The 20355-nt window shown below is 47.3% G+C and overlaps 1 protein-coding gene across 3 annotated transcripts in view; it reads left to right on the top strand.

Moving 5' to 3' along the window:
• The window catches only part of LOC139551986 (early estrogen-induced gene 1 protein-like), a 70567-nt gene that overhangs the window by 37520 nt on the left and 12692 nt on the right, over positions 1-20355 (top strand). Inside the window, exons 1-3 of one of the 3 annotated variants that reach the window (XM_071363321.1) lie at positions 6962-7043; positions 8337-8366; positions 16670-16875. In XM_071363321.1, coding sequence (XP_071219422.1) covers positions 16783-16875 — 93 coding nt within the window. In that variant the 5' untranslated portion in view covers positions 6962-7043; positions 8337-8366; positions 16670-16782. Of the gene's footprint in view, positions 1-6922; positions 7044-8336; positions 8367-16669; positions 16876-20355 lie in introns of those variants that run through there. The other 2 variants (XM_071363319.1, XM_071363320.1) reach the window with 2 other exon arrangements.

Genomic DNA, 20355 nt, shown 5'->3' with positions numbered 1-20355 from the left:
TGTTAGCCGCTAATGCGGCCTCGTTTCCTACCCTCTCACAATAACTCCTCCCTGACATTTTTAATTTGTTGTCATGTCAAACACTGTATTCAAAGTGCCCACTATCATATTCTAACTATAGACTTTGAATAATCATTCTATTTCCATGATTCCAACAATTCACCCAAGTGTTTTGCTCTAAATCGCAAGTCAAATGTCTGATATTTAGAATTCAAGAAATAGGTTCTAGCAATATTTGTTTTATTCCCTTGTCTGTTTGCCTGTGAGCCAATGCCACAGATGTTAGAAAATTGAGACAAGATATTATGTGTGTAGCAAATCTGAGTAGGTTGATGTGTATGATATTGGATGTGATATAGTGAGTGTGTACGAAGTCTGTATAAGAGTAAGAGTATAATGTGTGGTGTCCAAATAAATAACAACTCTGCCAATTTGCATGGTTGAGTGTCTATGTGTGCAACATGTAGTGCGTATAGCCTTAATATTCATAATGATAATTGTAATCCATATCGTATCACCATCATAGTTGCATCATAATTACCTTTAACATAATTGAAAACACATCCGAGCATTTCCATAGCAATTGACGTTTCACATGATCATGAAAGAGACCTTGCATTAATCTAGAGACGGCTTCACTACAGTACAAATGTATTCCGTACAATATGTTATTATTCCCCAATGCTCCTATTCTGACATCTTCCCATTGCTTGTTGTAAACAAATATAAACTTGTAGACAAATACATAAAAAAGATAGACAAACAATAAACACATTAAATTATAAAACAGTTCTCGACAAAAGAGAGAGAGGGAGAGAAGAGAAGAGAAAAGAGAGAGAGTGAGAGAAGAGAGCGAGATCAGGTGTGTGTGTATATGTATAAGTCCGTATGTGTAAGCAAGCATGTAATTGAGTACGTGTGTGCTTTTATCCACTTCATAATGTTCAGATATTTTTACAGTTCCCATACCTTCTTTTATTTGTAACCTGAAGTCTCTGTAGAATTTAGTACAGTCACGGTGTTATGGAGCTGTCTCGGAATAGCTGTCCATCTATAAAGAGTTTGTCCACAATGATAAAGGCACGCTTACCATTCTCCCTTTGTTGTCTTTGTACCGGATACAGTCTCTTACGACGTTTGTTTATCTCCCTTGGAAATTGGTCATTGAGACCGAATTTGGTACCTTTAAGCTCCCTTCCCCTGCTTTTGATCAGCTCCTTTTGTTGGTAGTGTTCACATTTTGCAATGATCTGTCGGGGACCCTTGGACTTGTCGCTCCGAGCTCCATGTCTGTGTACTCGGTGGAAAGCCACCTTGTTTACAGTCTCTATATGAAGTTTCAAGGCAGATTGCATGAATTCTCTGATCGCGCCCTCTGGATTATTGGATGCGTCCTCAGGAATCCCAGGGAAAAAAAGATTTTCACACATGCTACGACTTTGTATGTCTGGTAGCGACTCCTTCATCACCCTGTTTTCCCTGAGTCGACAATCGTGGATTTTTACCTTGGCTGTGAGTGTCTTGTTTTTTCTTTGGAGCGTGAGAATTTCACTCTGGCTGAACTCCAAACTCCCCCTCAGGCCTGCTACCTCCTCACACAACTTTGAGTGTACAAAGCTGTCATCAAGGCAAAGGGTGGCTACTTAGAAGAATATATTTTGATTTGTTTAAAAACAAATTGGTTACTACATGATTCCATATGTGTAATTTCATAGTTTTGATGTCTTCACTATTATTCTACAATGTAGAAAATAGAAAATCTGTCTCTTCAATGATGCGCCATCGGACAAACCTTCATAGGTTTTCTTCCGTGGCTCTACAGTAGTCACTGTCACAGCAGTCCTTTGGCAATACAGAGACATAGAATAGAATATTACTTTATTGTCCATCTCACAAAGGAAATTACACATGAGATAGTTTTAGGCAGGAGCACAGGGGCCCTGGAACTAACTAGGATACTTACCAATATCGTCCTCTGGTCTCTTCCTCTTAGAGCAGTAGTTGTCAACCGGTTTCTGTTCCCTTTCTGTTTATCCATAAGGGTTAAAATCCCCTTGTGCGTTTTACCAGTAAGTCTATGGTCTCATGATTCTTCTCAAGTACCCCTTGTGGATAGGCCAAGTACCCCCAGGGGTCCTAGTACCCCTGGTTGAGAATCGCTGTCTTAGGATGTGCCCTCGCTGGCACTCTCGCTGATCTGGGACCTGCCTGGGTGAGACCCTGCTTGGCTCTCTGGGCCTGGAGCCTCCAGGGTGGCTAGAAGTGGATGATTCTACAGCTCTGCTAAGGCAGGCCTTTGGCACTACAGAGACATAGAATAGAATGGTACTTAAGTGATTTAAGGACATTTATCTTTTGCTATGCTCCCAGTCCAAACTCGCACAGATACCACAAAAACACACTTTTTAGTAGGAACACAGGGTCAGCTGCCCTTAGAGCATTTTAGGGGTTAAGAACTACCTTGACTACTGACTAGGCTACCTACCGAGATCATCCACATCCTCTGGTCTCTTCCTCTTAGAGGATTTTGATTTGATCCCATGCTGTTCGTGCTCCATGACCTCCAGGCTGAATATGAAGGGAATGTTGAATCTGTCTAATTTAGAATGTGTAATTCTAGAATTGTTTCCAAGACCTGAAAAAGTTATAATAACTGAATTTACTTCAATATTTGAAAATAAATTTTTGGCTCAGTAATTCTGCTATCTCTCTTTCTAGTGTTGTGTTAGCTTATAACCCCTACACTCTTCCTTTCCTGACTTAAACTATAAGGCATGGATAGCCAAAGGAGGAAGTGAAAAAGAAAGAGAAAGAGAGGAAGACAGTGAGACCGAGACAGAGAGAGACATTGATGACACGTTGCCTGTAGTCTAGACCAAACAAAAGGGGAAAGATTCTCTGACTAAAAAATCTCACTTAAATGAACAGGGAACTTGTAGCACTCTGCTGACATAGATGGAGTAGTGAAAGTTTACATTTCCTGATTTTTTAAAAAGTATGGCCTGTGTGCAAAATGAAAGTATGGCCTTTGTATGGACATCCCGTTGTTGTCAAGTTTGGTTGTGTAGTACCAATAGTCTTCTTCTCCTCCTTTCGTTCACTACTGTCTTTCATGACTACTGTGTGTTCCATGGTTGTCATGGCGCCATGAGGTAATTTGGTTGGGGTTATTGTCTTGCTGGAAGATCCAATTGAGGCCAAGTTTCAGCCTCCTGGCAGAGGCAACCAGGTTTTGGGCTAAAACGTCCTACTGGATAAAGTTCATGATGCCATTGACGTTAACAAGAGCCACAGGACCAGTGGAAGCAAAATAGCTCCATAACATCAAAGATCCACCACCATATTTTATAGTAGGTATGTTTTTTTTTCAGTATATGATGCCTCTTTTCGATGCCAAACCCACCACTGGTGTACGTGGCCAAAGAGTTCTAATTTCATGTCACCTGACAATAGCATAAAATCTAAATCAAATCAAACTTTATTTGTCACATGCGCCGAATACAACAAGTTTAGACCTTATCGTAAAATGCTTACTTATAAGCCCTTAACCAACAGTCCAGTTCAAGAAGAGTTCAACTAAAGTAAAAAATAATAAACAGTAACACAATAACGAGGCTATATACAGGGGGCGGGGGTACAGGTTAGAGGTAATTTGTACATGTAGGTAGGGGTGAAGTGACTATGCATAGATAATAAGGAGCGAGTAGCAGCAGTGTACAAAACAAATGGGGGGGTCAATGTAATAGTCCGGTGGCCATTTGATTAATTGTTCAGCAGTCTTATGGCTTGGGGGTAGAAGCTGTTAAGGAGCCTTTTGTTCCTAGACTTGGCACTCCGGTACCGCTTGCCTTACGGTAGCAGAGAAAACAATTTATGACTTGGGTGACTGGAGTCTCTGACAATTTTATGGGCTTTCCTCTGACACCGCCTATTATATAGGTCCTGGATTGCAGGAAGCTGGCCCCAGTGATGTACTGGGCCATACGCACTACCCTCTGTAGCGCCTTACGGTCAGATGCCAAGCAGTTGCCATACTAGGCGGTGATGCAACCGATCAGATGCTCTCGATGGTGCAGCTGTAGAACTTTTTGAGGATCCCCCAGATCCCCAGACCCATGCCAAATATTTCAGTCTTCTAAGGGGGAAAAGGTTTTGTTGTGCACTCATCACGACTGTCTTGGTGTGTTTGGACCATAATAGATTGTTGATGATGTGGACACCAAGGAACTTGAAACTCTCGACCCGGTCCACTACAGCCACGTTGATGTTAATAGGGACCTGTTCGGCTCGCATTTTCCTGTAGTCCACGATCAGCTCCTTTGTCTTGCTCACATTGAGGGAGAGGTTGTTGACCTGGCACCACACTGCCAGTCCAGGATCCAGTTGCAGAGGGAGGTGTTTAGTCCCAGGGTCCTTAGCTTAGTGATGAGCTTCGTGGGCACTATGGTGTTGAACGCTGAGCTGTAGTCAATGAACAGCATTCTCACATAGGTGTTCCTTTTGTCCAGGTGGGAAAGGGCAGTGTGGAGTGTGATTGAGTTTGCGTCATCTGTGGATCTGTTGGGGCGGTATGCAAATTGGATTGGGTCTATGGTATCCGGGAGGATGCTGTTGATGGGAGCCATGACCAGCCTTTCAAAGCACTTCATGGCTACCAATGTGAGTGCTACGGGGTGGTAATAATTTAGGCAGGTTACCTTTGCTTCCTTGGGCACAGGGACTATGGTGGTCTACATGTAGGTATTACAGACTCAGTCAGGGAGAGGTTGAAAATGTCAGTGAAGACACTTGCCAGTTGGTTCGCACATGCTTTGAATACACGTCCTGGTAATCCATCTGGCCCTGCGGCTTTGTGAATGTTGAACTGTTTAAAGGTGTTACTCACATCGGCTACCGAAAGCGTTATCAAACAGTCATCCGTAACAACTGGTGCTCTCTTACATGCTTCCGTGTTGCTTGCCTTTAAGCGAGCATAAAAGGCATTTAGCTCGTCTGGTAGGCTCGCGTCACTGGGCAGCTCGCATCTGGGTTTCCCTTTGTAGTCTGTAATAGTTTTCAAGCCCTGCCACATCCGACGAGCGTCAGAGCCGGTGAAGTAGGATTCAATCTTAATCCTGTATTGACGCTTTGCTTGTTTGATGGATCGTCTGAGGGCATAGCAGGATTTCTTATAGGCACCCGGATTAGTGTCCCGCTCCTTGAAAGCGGCAGCTCTAGCTTGTAGCTCGATGCCTGTAATCCATGGCTTCTTGTTGGGATATGTACGTACGGTCACTGTGGGGACGACGTCGTCGATGCACTTATTGATGAAGGCGATGCCTGAGGTGGTGTTCTCCTCAGTGCCATCGGAGGAATCCCGGAACATATTCCAGTCTGTGCTAGCAAAACAGTTCTGTGGCGTAGCATCCGCGTCATCTGACCACTTCCGTACTGACCACTGGTACTTCCTGCTTTAGTTTTTGCTTGGAAGCAGGAATCAGGAGGATAGAATTATGGTCAGATTTGCCAAATGGAGGGCGGGGGAGAGCTTTGTATGCATCTCTGTGTGTGGAGTAAAGGTGGTCTAGGGTTTTATCCTCTGGTTGCACATGTGACATGCTGGTAAAAATGTGGTAAAACTGATTTAAGTTTGCCTGCATTAAAGTCCCCAGCCACTAGGAGTGCCACTTCTGCGTGAGCATTTTCTTGTTTGCTTTTGGCCTTATAGAGTTGGTTGAGTGCGGTCTTAGTGCCAGCATCGGTCTGTGGTGGTAAATAGACGGCTATGAATAATATAGATGAGAACTTTCTTGGTATATAATGTGGTCTACAGCTTATCATAAGGTACTCTACCTCAGGCGAGCAATACCTCGAGACTTCTTTAATATTAGACATCGCGCACCAGCTGTTATTGACAAATCAGTTACAATCCAAGTGCCAATGCCATTTAGCAAACTCCAGGAATTTACATTTGTTGGATGACATGAAAATAGAGCTTTTTGGCCACACACACCAGTGGTGGGTTTGGCATCAAAAAGAGGAATCATATGCAGAAAATAACTTCATACCTATGCACCAAGCATGCACACACACACACACACTTACAATCTGACTTTAGGTTTCATTCTCTAGTTAGTCATTGGTGGCAGTGTAGTAGCATTGAGCATTGAACGTAAGGGGCTTTCCAAGCAGTAGAACTCTGTCTTTGGCAGTGTAATGTATCTTATGTGTGTAATAGTCCCTTTACTACAGCCAAAGATATTTATAACTAACCCAAGATAGTTAATCTGTGTCATTTACAGTGTTAGCAAATTAAGCTTAGTAGGAAGAACAAGCAAGGAGGTGGGAAAAGCCAAGCACGAGCTAGTGAGATCTTATTGGCGCATTGCAACATGTATTTGCATATTTCCGTTAGGGAACGCCACCTCTGTGAAGTGCGCGTGTGCACAAACTCAATTCGACCTTGCACCTCTTCTAAACAACGCAATTTTTTAAAACTGGCAAAGTATCAAGTCTATAAAACTTTGTGCACTGTGTTCGTAACAGATTCTAGTTTTGAGAGCAGAAAAATAGATGTTTCATCGATGAGACATTAGCAGAATATCGGCCCAGTTTCACCTAGTTCCATCCTCTTCCACTACCCGTGACTGGACTTCCTTTAACTACAATATTTGGTAGTGAGAAAACTTTCTAAACGGATGCTTCAGCTTTATAGCCCCTGTGACGTGTCTGGGTTACCCCTTCTGTCTGTGCTACAGCAGAGCAGGTGGTTTTCATTTGCTGTACTTTTGAGCTTGGCTCTTGATTATGTACTGTACAGTAAGCATTGGCCGGAGGGATGCCCAAAACAGAGCTAGAGAAACGGATAATATTGACGATGATAATGGTATGAGGATAATGATTGATGATGATGATCGTGATGATGATCTCTGTCTGTCTATAGGGAGGAGGTTCAGCAGAACTGTGTTCGTTGGAAAAAGAAGTTCTCCTTCGTCTGTAAAATGAGTGCCAATCCTACCACTGGAGTCCTGGACCGATGCATCTGCAGGGTTTCTGTACGCAAGGTAACTACATCTCCCATCAACCCCTGCTCTAGTCATTTACCCTGCCAAATAATGGTACTGTCTATTCTGTAGTGTTTTAACCTGCCAAATAATGGTACTATCAATTGTCTAGTGTTTTACCATACCAAATAATGGTATCGTGTAGACAACATTGGGGAGATATTTTCCTAGTGCAAAACAGCCTATGCAGTGAGAAAATGTTGCCCTGCTGTAGTGTCTTTCTAAAATGTTATGCTTATTTTGGGCAACTTTTACTTACTGCGTACGCTTTTTTGCCCAGGCTCTCTTTGTCTCAAAAGTGCCTTTTAGTTACATTGTTAACCTGTTATAAGAAAATGAATCTGTAGTTACTCTGGTATTAAGCATACCTTGTTAATGGAAGCCTTCTCCCTTACTTTTTATCTCCAACTCTGATGTAAATGAGACATTCCCAGACTTTTCACACACCTACTACACACTAGATCAACTTTAACAGGTGTTTTTCAATGTATTTTTTGCAGTCAGCGTAGAAGTTCTATGGACTCTTTTATATTTTTTGTTGTTTACTTTACGCTCTTATTAGTGACAATGCTAGCTGCAGTACATTTGACTAATTTAGTAGACGCTCTTATCCAGAGTGACTTACAGTAGTGAGTGCATACATTTTCACAACCCTGGCGAATCATACCCACAGCCCTGGTGTTGCAAGTGCCTTGCTCTACCAACTGAGCTACACGGGACCTACTGTACAGTACTCCTCCCTATGGTGTTACCATGGTATCAGCAAATATGAGGATTGAGAAATGTGACTCTACCTTTATTGTATCAGTAATGACTGATTGGAGATCAGGGTGTGGCTAGAATCACACAGCTCAGTATCTGCTACTATGACATGTAGTCCTCAGAACTCAGATCAGTTCATCTGTAGGGAGTGGGGACACTATAATGTAATGCATGTAAACTGTTATTAACATGCAGTTTACAACAGTCTCAGCTATACACTTTGTGGTTTTATAAGACACCTTTTCTTCTAGTGTAGCATACAAGTGCCCACTGTTAAAACCACATTCTGTAAGATTATTTAGAATGAAAAGATTGATTGTTTATAATCAAACTTTTCAAGTGGTTCCTTCCTTTAATTTGTTTAGTCTCCTAGTGTTTGAATGCACTTGAAATAAGAATCCTAGCCACTTAAATGTCATATGCTGTAGAATAGACTATAGAAGGAAAGAAGGTGTGTTTCTTCTGAAAGTGTTGGCAGCACACATGAGTTTGTGCTTCAGGTTTTTCATCTGCTTCTTCTTGTCATTGCAGGAGCTTAAAGGAGGAAAGACATTTTCAAAGGTATGAAGACAACAAAAAAAGACAACAAAAAAAAATCTAATTTTTCAGCATACCTCCACTACTTTTTCTTTAGCGGGTAGATCAGCTTTAACGTTGCTGATAGATTGTGGCTTCCATCAATATCATTTCCAATCCCCCATATATATTTTTGGTGAATATACGGTACCAGTCAAAAGTTTTGACACACCTACTCATTCCATGGTTTTTCTTTATTTGTACTATTTTCTACATTGTAGAATAATAATGAAGACATCAAAACTATGAAATAACACATATGGAATAATGTAGTGATCAAAAAAGTGGTAAACTATCTACAGTATCTGCAATTTATATTGTATTTATTATTATTTTTAATCCCAGGCCCCCGTTCCCGCAGGAGGCCTTTTTGCCTTTTGGTAGGCCGTCATTGTAAATAAGAATTTGTTCTTAACTGGCTTGCTTAGTTAAACAAAGGTTAAAAATAAAAAATAAACAAATTAAAATATATTTGAGATTTTAGATTCTGCAAAGTAGCCACCCTTTGCATTGATGACGGCTTTGCACACTCTTTGCATTCTCTCAACCAGCTTCACCTGGAATGCTTTTCCAACAGTCTTGAAGGAGTTCCTGTCACGTTCCTGACCCGTTTTCTGTTAGTTTTGTATGTGTTAGTTGGTCAGGACGTGAGTTTGGGTGGGCAGTCTATGTTTTCTGTTTCTATGTTGGTTAATGGGTACCTAATATGGTTCTCAATTAGAGGCAGGTGATTTTCATCTCCTCTGATTGAGAATCATATTAAGGTAGGTAGTTTCACAGTGTTTGTTTGTGGGTGGTTGTCTCCTGTGTCTGTGTCTATGTTGCACCATACGGGACTGTTTCGTTCGTTCGTTCGTCGTTTTGTGTAGTCATTTTCCTGTTTGTTCGTTCTGCGTTACATGTAAGTCCTTACGTTCAGGTTTTTCTACTCCGTTTGTTGTTTTGTTTAGTTAAGTGAAGTTCGTGTTTTCGTCTTTACTTTAATAAATATTATGGCAAATCACAAGTCTGCATTTTGGTTCGATCCCTGCTCCTCCTCTTCGTATGAAGAGGAGGAGGAACGTCGTTACAGAACCACCCACCAATCCAGAACCAAGCAGCGCAAGTTCGAGCAGTGGACTAATAAACAGGAATGGACATGGGAGGACGTATTAAACGGCAAGGGTTGCTACACATGGGAGGAGATCCTGGCTGGAAGGGATCGCCTCCCATGGGAACAGCTGGAGGCGCTTAGGAGAGCGGAGGCAACGGGAGAGAGGAACCGCAGATATGAAGGTACGCGGCTAGCAAGGAAGCCCGAGAAGAAACCCCAAAAATTTCTTGGGGGGGAGGCTAAGAGGTAGTGGGCCAAGGGCAGGTAGGAGACCTGCGCCCACTTCCCAGGCTAACCGTGGAGAGCGGGAGTACGGGCAGACGCCGTGTTACGCAGTAGAGCGCACGGTGTCTCCTGTACGTGTGCATATCCCGGTGCGGGTTATTCCACCTCCCCGCACTGGTAGGGCTAGATTGGGCATTGAGCCAGGTGTCATGAGGCCGGCTCAACGCGTCTGGTCTCCAGTGCGTCTCCTCGGGCCGGCTTACATGGCACCAGCCTTACGCATGGTGTCCCCGGTTCGCCTACATAGCCCGGTGCGGGTTATTCCACCTCCCCGCACTGGTCGGGCGACGGGGAGTATACAACCAGGTAAGGTTGGGCAGGCTCGGTGCTCAAGGGAGCCAGTACGCCTGCATGGTCCGGTATTTCCGGCGCTACCTCCCCGCCCCAGCCCAGTACCACCAGTGCCTACACCACGCACCAGGCTTCCAGTGCGTTTTCAGAGCCCTGTTCCTCCTCCACGCACTCTTCCTATGGTGCGTGTATCCAGTTCGGTGCCTCCAGTTCCGGCAACACGCACTAAGCTTCCAGTGCGTCTCCAGAGCCCTGTACGCACTGTTCCTTCTCCCCGTACTCTTCCTGATGTGCGTGCCCTCAGCCCAGTACCACCAGTGCCTATACCACGCACCAGGCCTATAGTGCGCTTCGAGAGGTCAGTGTGCCCTGTCCCTGCTCCCCGCACTAGCCTTGAAGTGCGTGTCTCCAGTCCGGTGCCTCCAGTTCCGGCACCACGCACCAGGCCTACAGTGCGCCTTATCCGGCCAGAGCCATCCGTCTCCCCAGCGCCATCTGAGCCATCCGTCTCCCCAGCGCCATCTGAGCCATCCGTCTCCATAGCGCTATCTGAGCCATCCGTCTCCATAGCGCCATCTGAGCCATCCGTCTCCATAGCGCCATCTGAGCCATCCGTCTCCATAGCGCCATCTGAGCCATCCGTCTCCCCAGCGCCATCTGAGCCATCCGTCTCCCCAGCGCCATCTGAGCCATCCGTCTCCCCAGCGCCATCTGAGCCATCCGTCTGCCCAGTGCCGTCAGAGCCATCCGTCTGTCCCGAGCCGTCAGAGCCGTTCGTCAGTCAGGAGCCGCTAGAGCCGTTCGTCAGTCAGGATCTGCCAGAGCCGCCAACCAGACAGGATCTGCCAGAGCCGCCAACCAGACAGGATCTGCCAGAGCCGCCAGCCAGACAGGATCTGCCAGAGCCGCCAGCCAGACAGGATCTGCCAGAGCCGCCAGCGAGCCATGAGCAGCCAGAGCCGTCAGCCTGCCATGAGCGTCCAGAGCCGTCAGCCTGCCATGAGCGTCCAGAGCCGTCAGCCTGCCATGAGCGTCCAGAGCCGTCAGCCTGCCATGAGCGTCCAGAGCCGTCAGCCTGCCATGAGCGTCCAGAGCCGTCAGCCTGCCATGAGCGTCCAGAGCCGTCAGCCTGCCATGAGCGTCCAGAGCCGTCAGCCTGCCATGAGCGTCCAGAGCCGTCAGCCTGCCATGAGCGTCCGGGGCCGTCATTCATCCAGAACTGCCTCTCAGTCCAGAGCTGTCTCTCTGTCCGGAGCTGCCCTTCAGTCCGGAGTTGCCCCTCTATCCTGAGCTACCTCTCTATCCTGAGCTACCTCTCTATCCTGAGCTATCCCTCTGTCCTGAGCTACCTCTCTGTCCTGAGCTACCTTGTCCCGGAGCTGTCCTTTATCTTGGTGTTGCCCCTTAAATTAGGTGGGGGAAATAAGAGGGTGGTCATTCTAAGGGGGAGACGTAAGCTGGGATTGACTATGGTGGGGTGGGGACCTCGCCCAGAGCCTGAGCCACCACCGTGGTCAGATGCCCACCCAGACCCTCCCCTAGACTTTTGGTGGTGCGTTCGGAGTACGCACCTTGAGGGGGGGGTTATGTCACGTTCCTGACCCGTTTTCTGTTAGTTTTGTATGTGTTAGTTGGTCAGGACGTGAGTTTGGGTGGGCAGTCTATGTTTTCTGTTTCTATGTTGGTTAATGGGTACCTAATATGGTTCTCAATTAGAGGCAGGTGGTTTTCATCTCCTCTGATTGAGAATCATATTAAGGTAGGTAGTTTCACAGTGTTTGTTTGTGGGTGGTTGTCTCCTGTGTCTGTGTCTATGTTGCACCATACGGGACTGTTTCGTTCGTTCGTTCGTCGTTTTGTGTAGTCATTTTCCTGTTCGTTCGTTCTGCGTTACATGTAAGTCCTTACGTTCAGGTTTTTCTACTCCGTTTGTTGTTTTGTTTAGTTAAGTGAAGTTCGTGTTTTCGTCTTTACTTTAATAAATATTATGGCAAATCACAAGTCTGCATTTTGGTTCGATCCCTGCTCCTCCTCTTCGTATTTGTGGCCTGCTGGAGGTCATTTTGCAGGGCTCTGGCAGTGCACCTCCTTGCACAAAGGCGGAGGTAGCGGTCCTGCTGCTGGGTTGTTGCCCTCCTACGGCCTCCTCCACGTCTCCTGATGTACTGGCCTGTCTCCTGGTAGCGCCTCCATGCTCTGGACACTACGCTGACAGACACAGCAAACCTTTTTGCCACAGCTCGCATTGATGTGCCATCCTGGATGAACTGCACTACCTGAGCCACTTGTGTGGGTTGTAGACTCCGTCTCATGCTACCACTAGAGTGAGAGCACCGCCAGCATTCAAAAGTGACCAAAACATCAGCCAGGAAGCATAGGAACTGAGAAGTGGTCTGTGATCACCACCTGCAGAATCACTCCTTTTTTGGGGGTGTCTTGCTAATTGCCTATCATTTCCACCTTTTGTCTATTCCATTTGCACAACAGCATGTGAAATTTATTGTCAATCAGTGTTGCTTCCTAAGTGGACAGTTTGATTTCATAGAAGTGTGATTGACTTGGAGTTACATTGTGTTGTTTAAGTGTTCCCTTTATTTTTTTGAGCAGTGTATTTTACGGACACAGTATATTTTACATTAGTTATCTTATTATTTTTAGTCCCCACCTTCACCTTCAGCTCCACTCAACCCCTCCCATCTATCTATTTTTATTTATATTTGCCTTATATTTTTCAACGCTGCTGTGATGTTTCACAAAACTTCACAAAAGTTTAACAAACATTTTCTACAGATTGTAAATTAATGATAAACATTATTATGTAATTGATTGATTGACTATGACTTTTTAAATCACCCAGCAGTGCTATTTTGTCACGCCCTGACCATAGAGATCCTTTTATTCTCTATGTTGGTTAGGTCGGGGTGTGATTAGGGTGAGTTACCTAGGTTATTATTTGTCTATGTTGGCCTGGTATGGTTCCCAATCAGAGGCAGCTGTTTATCGTTGTCTCTGATTGGGGATCATATTTAGGCAGCCTTTTCCCACTGGGTTTTTGTGGGATCTTGTTTGTTTGTGTGTAGTTGCCAGTTGCACTGCATTTGACTTCACAGTTCGTTTTTGTTCTGTATTGTTTTGGTGAGTTTCTTTAATTAAACATGTGGAACTCTACGCACGCTGCGCCTTGGTCCGTTAATTCTACAAACGACCGTGACAGAAGATCCCACCACTCACGGACCAAGCAGCGTGCACAGGAGGAGAGGGTATCCTGGGCCTGGGAGGATATCCAGGAGGTAAAGACATCCTGGACTTGGGAGGAAATAATGGCAGGAGACAAAAGCCTGCCATGGAAGCAGGCAGAAGCAGCGAAGGAGGGACAGCGACGACACCGGGGTTCGCGGCCACGACGTAGGCCCAAGAAGCAGCCTCAAAAAATGTTTTGGGGGGGGGCACACAGGGTGGTCGGCGAAGCTGAGGGGTGAGTCAGAGACCGAGGAGGAATATTGGGATAGATTGAGCGAGGAGTGGTTGGCGAAAGTTGAGGAGAGTGATGAGAGAGAGCTGTTGGTTTGGCTGGAGAGGCAAGACAGTCGCCCTGAGGAGCGTGTTAGCCGTCCGATGCCACCTGTGCCAGCTCTCCGCACTCGCTTTGAGGAGAGTGTCATCGTTCCGGTACAATGTGTGCCGGTTCTACGCACCGTGTCTCCAGTACGCCTCCACAGCCCGGTACATCCTGTGCCAGCTCCCCGCACTTGCCGTGCGAAGGTTGCCATCTGTCCAGGATACGTTGTGCCAGCTTTACGCTCCAGAACTCCAGTGCGCCTCCACGGCCCAGTACGTCCTGTGCCGGTTCTACGCACCGTGTCTCCAGTGCGCCTCCACAGTCCAGTGCGTCCTGTGCCAGCTCCCCGCACTTGCCGTGCGAAGGTTGTCATCTGTCCAGGACACGTTGTGCCAGCTCTACGCTCCAGACTTCCAGTGCGCCTCCACAGCCCAGTACGTCCTGTGCCGGCTCCAAGCACCAGTCCTCCTGTGCGTCTCCCCAGCCCGGTACGTCCTGTGCCGGCTCCACGCACCAGGCCTCCAGCGACGGTCTGCAGTCCAGAGCCTCCAGCGACGGTTCCCGGTCCGGAGCCTCCTGCGAGGGTACCCGGTCCAGAGCTTCCGGCGAGGGTCCCCGGTCCAGAGCCTCCTGCGAGGGTTCCCGGTCCAGAGTCTCCTATACGAGGGTTCCCGGTCCAGAGCCTCCTGCGAGGGTTCCCGGTCCAGAGCCTCCTGCGAGGGTTCCCGGTCCGGAGCCTCCAGCGAGGGTTCCCGGTCCGGAGCCTCCTGTGAGGGTTCCCGGTCCGGAGCCTCCAGCGAGGGTTCCCAGTCCGGAGCCTCCAATGATGATCCACGTTCCGGAGTCCCCGGCGACGATCCACGGTCCGGTTCCTCCGGTGGCGATCCACGGTCCGGAGCTTCCGGCAACGATTCACGGTCCGGTTCCTCCGGCGACGATCCACGGTCCGGTTCCTCCGGCGACGATCCACGGTCCAGAGCTTCCAGTGACGATCCCCGCACCAGAGCCGCCACCAAAGCTGACGTATCCGCGAGCGGAGTGTGTACTTTGCCCCATACCGGAGCCGCCCCCGACGTTAGATGCCCACCCGGACCCTCCCCTTATGAGTCAGGTTTTGCGGCCGGAGTCCGCACCTTTGGGGGGGCTACTGTCACGCCCTGACCATAGAGATCCTTTTATTCTCTATGTTGGTTAGGTCGGGGTGTGACTAGGGTGGGTTATATAGGTTATTATTTGTCTATGTTGGCCTGGTATGGTTCCCAATCAGAGGCAGCTGTTTATCGTTGTCTCTGATGGTGGATCATATTTCGGCAGGCTTTTTCCACTGGGTTTTTGTGGGATCTTGTTTGTTTGTATGTAGTTGCCAGTTGCACTGCATTTGACTTCACGTTTTGTTTTTGTTCTGTATTGTTTTGGTGAGTTTCTTTAATTAAACATGTGGAACTCTACGCACGCTGCGCCTTGGTCCGTTAATTCTACAAACGACCGTGACATATTTGCAGAGTTAGCTCCAGGTAAATGTTGCAATTCTTCAGTTATTCCTGAACCTGCGACCAAAAACAAGCTACATATGGACAGTACCAAAAACAAATTATCTAATGATTCTGTCTCTTCGCAGCAAAATCTGCAACGCTGGGATGGTTGTATCCTCCATATATATATATTCTATTGGTTGCAAGAATTTTGTATAACAATTTAAACTGAAAGGTTTTGAATACAGCATTGTTTTGTGTATCAGTTCATAAACCATGTCCCATGGAATTGGTACATCGAAAATCTCTTCCCAACTATTTTGTAATCTATATGGCACAGCTGTCAATTTTTAGGTCCTGAAATGAAACTGGTATACTTTTTTATTTAGAAGAAAAAGAAACGCACACCTATTTAGGCGAGGTGCTGGCTAGCGGAGTAGAAAACTTAAAAATAAAGGAGAGCCGCACACTCTAGGAGCTCAGATGCAACAAATATTTAATTTACCAACGTTTCGACAGGCAAGCTGTCTTCATCAGGGTACAATCACAGACACTGCGGGATGACTCGTTTATATAGTGTCAAGACACACATGTGTCTGTAATCATGGACAAGAGTGGCCTAATATCATTGGTTAATTTCTCAAATATTAAAATGGCATAGAAAGAGCAGCATACAATAAACACAAATGGATAGCATACGATCATAGACTCACTTAAGACCACACAAGCCTACAAACAACCACAATGGCAAAGTCACAACAATCACAAGAATGGCTTCAGATCAAAGTCCACGTTGAGACCGAAGGGAGCAAGGGTCTTTAAGTTAAAGATCCAGGCAGCCTCTCGTTTTAACAATAAATTATCAAGGTCACCCCCTCTCCTAGGGAGGGTGACATGTTCGATGCCAATATAACGCAGAGACGAAATCGAGTGGCCTGCCTCCAAAAAGTGGGCCGCAACTGGGTAAGTCAAGTTTTGGCACCTAATGGTGCTACGATGCTCTGAGATACATACTTTTAATTCACGCTTTGTTTTACCCACATAATTTTTACCACAAGGACAAGTTATAAGATAAATAACTCTTCGCTGCCTAGTTTCCGCCAACCCTACCACCTGGAGTTAGCAACTGATATGGGTTGTGTACGCCCGCAACACCCTTCCTTGCTCTGCCACGGGTCTCTTGCCCTTCAAGTGTTCCTTGGGATATCAGCCTCCGCTCTTCCCTGAGCAAGAGGAGGAAGTCAGAAATCCCTCTGCCCAGATGTCCATCCGCCGCTATCGCCGTACCTGGAACTGTGGCCACCCTGTTGAAGACCACTTCCAGGTATAGGCGACAAGCGGATCACCACCGGACCCCTGTGCCACACTATCGGCTTGTGCAGAGGATATGACACTCCACCCCGGGACCTGCCCCTCTAGGTGGAATCCCGTAAACTTTCCGCCCCATTTCATCGGCCCGTTCCCTATCTCTAGAGTCATTAGCCCCACTGCTGTTCGTCTTTTATTACTCCGTACCCTCCGTATTCACCCACCTTTCCATGTCTAGGATTAAGCCTGTGTCTCACAGCCCTTTGTCTTCTGTTTCCAGGCCCATTCCCCTTCCCCGTGTCATCGATGGCCATCCGGCGTACATGGTGAAACACCTCCTGAGTGTTCGACCACGGGGCAGGGGTTTCCAGTACCTGGTTGACTGGGAGGGTTATGGCCCGGAGGAGAGGTGCTGGGTCCCCGCTAGAGACATCCTGGACCCAGCCCTTATCGCCGACTTCCACTGCCGGCACCCCTGTCAACCAGGTATGCGCCCAGGTAGAACACCAGGTGGCACCACTAGAGGGGGGAGTACTGTCACATCCTGATCTGTTTCACCTGTCTGTGATTGTTTCCACCCCCCTACAGGTGTCGCCAATCTTCCCCATTATCCCCTGTGTATTTATACCTGTGTTCTCTGTTTGTCTGTTGCCAGTTCGTCTTGTTTGTCAAGTCAATCAACGTTTTTGTCTCGGCTCCTGCTTTTCCCAGTCTCTCTTTTTCTTGCCCTCCTGGTTTTGACCCTTGCCTGTCCTGACTCTGAGTCTGCCTGCCTGACCACTCTGCCTGCCCCTGACCAGTTTACATTACATTTACATTTAAGTCATTTAGCAGACGCTCTTATCCAGAGCGACTTACAAATTGGAAAGTTCATACATATTCATCCTGGTCCCCCCGTGGGAATTGAACCCACAACCCTGGCGTTGCAAGCGCCATGCTCTACCAACTGAGCCACACGGGACCTGAGCCTGCCTGCCTACCTGTACCTTTGCCCCACCTCTGGATTATTGACCTCTGCCTACGCTGACCCTGTGCCTACCTGCCATCCAGTACCGTTGCCCCACCTCTTGTTTACTGACCCCTGCCTGCCTTGACCTGTCTATTGCCTGCCCCTGTTGGATTATAAACCATTGTTAATTTGACGTTGTCTGCATCTGGGTCTTATCTTCATTCCTGATACTGAGGGTGGGTGGAGGGGTGCTGAGGAGTATTTCTGTCTGTAATGAAGCCCTTTTGTTGGGAAAAACTCATTCTGATTTGCTGAGCCTGGCTCCTCAGGGGTGGGCATGGCAGCCACATGGGTAGGCCTATGTCCTCCAAGGCCCACCCTTGGCTGCAGTCCTGCCCAGTCATGTGAAATCCACCCCACCTAGAGGGAGGTGGAAACAATCACATCTCCCAACTTCCGGCGCCGACAGAGATGGCCGCCTTGCTTCACGTTCCTAGGAAACTATGCAGTATTCAGTTTTTTTATGTATTATTTCTTACATTGTTATCCCAGGAAATCTTAAGTTTTATTACATACAGCCGGGAGGAACTATTGGATATAAGAGCAACGTCAACTTACCAACATTACGACCACGAATACGACTTTCCCGAGGCGGATCCTCTGTTTGGTCCACCACCCAGGGCAATAGATCGGATCATAGCCGGCGACCCAAAACAACGGCGCCGCAGAATGGGCAGACGGAGCGGTCTTCTGGTCAGGCTCCGTAGACGGGCACATCGCGCACCGCTCCCGAGTATACTACTCGCCAATGTCCAGTCTCTTGACAACAAGGTAGATGAAATCTGAGCAGGGGTTGCCTTCCAGAGAGACATCAGAGATTGTAACGTTCTTTGTTTCACGGAAACATGGCTCACTCGGGATACGTTATCAGCCACCTGGTTTCTTCACGCATCGTGCCGACAGAAACAAACATCTCTCTGGTAAGAAGAAGGGCGGGGGTGTATGCCTTATGATTAACGAGACGTGGTGTGATCATAACAACATACAGGAACTCAAGTCCTTTTGTTCATCTAGAATTCCTTACAATCAAATGTCATCCGCATTATCTACCAAGAGAATTCTCTTCGATTATAATCACAGTCGTGTATATCCCCCCCAAGCAGACACATCGACAGCCCTGAAAGAACTTCATTGGACTCTATGTAAACTGGAAACCATATTTCCTGAGGGTGCATATATTGTAGCTGGGGATTTTTACAAGGCTAATCGAAAACAAGGCTCCCTAAATTTTATCAGCATATCGAATGCGCGACCCGGGCTGGTAAAACCCTGGATCATTGTTACTCTAACTTCCGCGACGCATACAAAGCCCTCGCTCGCCCTCCTTTCGGAAAATCTGACCACGATTCCATTTTGTTGCTCCCAGCCTATAGACAGAAACTAAATCAGGAAACGCCCTTGCTCAGGTCTGTTCAATGCTGGTCCGACCAATCGGATTCCACGCTTCAAGATTGCTTCGATCACGTGGACTGGGATATGTTCCGCATAGCGTCGTACAATAACATTGATGAATACACTGATTCGGTGAGCGAGTTTATTAGCAAGTGCATCGGTGATGTTGTACCCACAGCGACTATTAAAACCTTCCCCAACCAGGAACCGTTGATTGATGGCAGCATTCGCACAAAACTGAAAGCGCGAACCCCTGCTTTTAAATCAGGGCAAGGCGACCGGAAACATGACTGAATACAAACAGTGTAGCTATTCCCTCCGCAAGGCAATCAAACAAGCTAAGTGTCAGTATAGAGACAAAGTAGACTCGCGAACTTAACGGCTCAGACTCGAGAGGTATGTGGCAGGGTCTACAGTCAATCACGGTCTACAAAAAGAAAAACAGCCCCGTTGTGGACCACAATGTCTTGCTCCCAGACAAACTAAACAACTTCTTTGCTCGCTTTGAGGACGATACAGTGCCACCGACACAGCTCGCTACAAAAACCTGCGGGCTCTCCTTCACTGCAGCCAAAGTGAGTAAAACATTTAAACGTGTTAACCCTTGCAAGGCTGCCGGCACAGATGGCATCCCTAGCCGCGTCCTCAGAGCATGCACAGACCAGCTGGCTGGTGTGTTTACGGACATATTCAATCTATCCTTATTCCAGTCTGCTGTTCCCACATGCTTCAAGAGGGCCACCATTGTTCCTGTTCCCAAAAAAGCTAAGGTAACTGAGCTAACTGACTATCGCCCCATAGCACTCACTTCCGTCATCATGAAGTGCTTTGAGAGACTAGTCAAGGACCATATCACCCCCACCCTACCTGACACCCTAGACCCACTCCAATTTGCTTACCGCTCCAATAGGTCCACAGACGACGCAATCACACTGCACACTGCCCTAACCCATCTGGACAAGAGGAATACCTATGTAAGAATGCTGTTCATCGACTACAGCTCAGCATTTAACACCATAGCACCCTTCAAACTCGTAATTAAGCTCGAGACCCTGGGTCTCGACCCCAAACCTGTGCAATTGGGTGCTGGACTTCCTGACAGGCCGCCCCCAGATGGTGAGGGTAGGAAACAACATCTCCACCCCGCTGATCCTCAACACTGGGGCCCCACAAGGGTGCGTTCTCAGCCCTCTCCTGTACTCCCTGTTCATCCATGACTGCGTGGCCATGCACGCCTCCAACTCAATCATCAAGTTGGCAGACGACACTACAGTGGTAGGCTTGATTACCAACAACGACAAGATGGCCTACAGGTAGGAGGTGTGGGCCCTCGGAGTGTGGTGTCAGGAAAATAACCTCACACTCAATGTCAAACAAACAAAGGAGATGATTGTGGGCTTCAGGAAACAAAACAGCAGAGGGAGCAGCCCCCTATCCACATTGACGGGACAGTAGTGGAGAAGGTGGAAAGTTTTAAGTTCCTCGGCGTACACATCACGGACAAACTGAAATGGTCCACCCACACAGACAGCGTGGTGAAGAAGACGCAGCAGCGCCTCTTCAAC

Source organism: Salvelinus alpinus, chromosome 24 (assembly GCF_045679555.1).
Source record: "Salvelinus alpinus chromosome 24, SLU_Salpinus.1, whole genome shotgun sequence".
NCBI classification, from domain to species: domain Eukaryota; kingdom Metazoa; phylum Chordata; class Actinopteri; order Salmoniformes; family Salmonidae; genus Salvelinus; species Salvelinus alpinus.
This window is presented reverse-complemented; position numbering and strand designations above follow the sequence as displayed.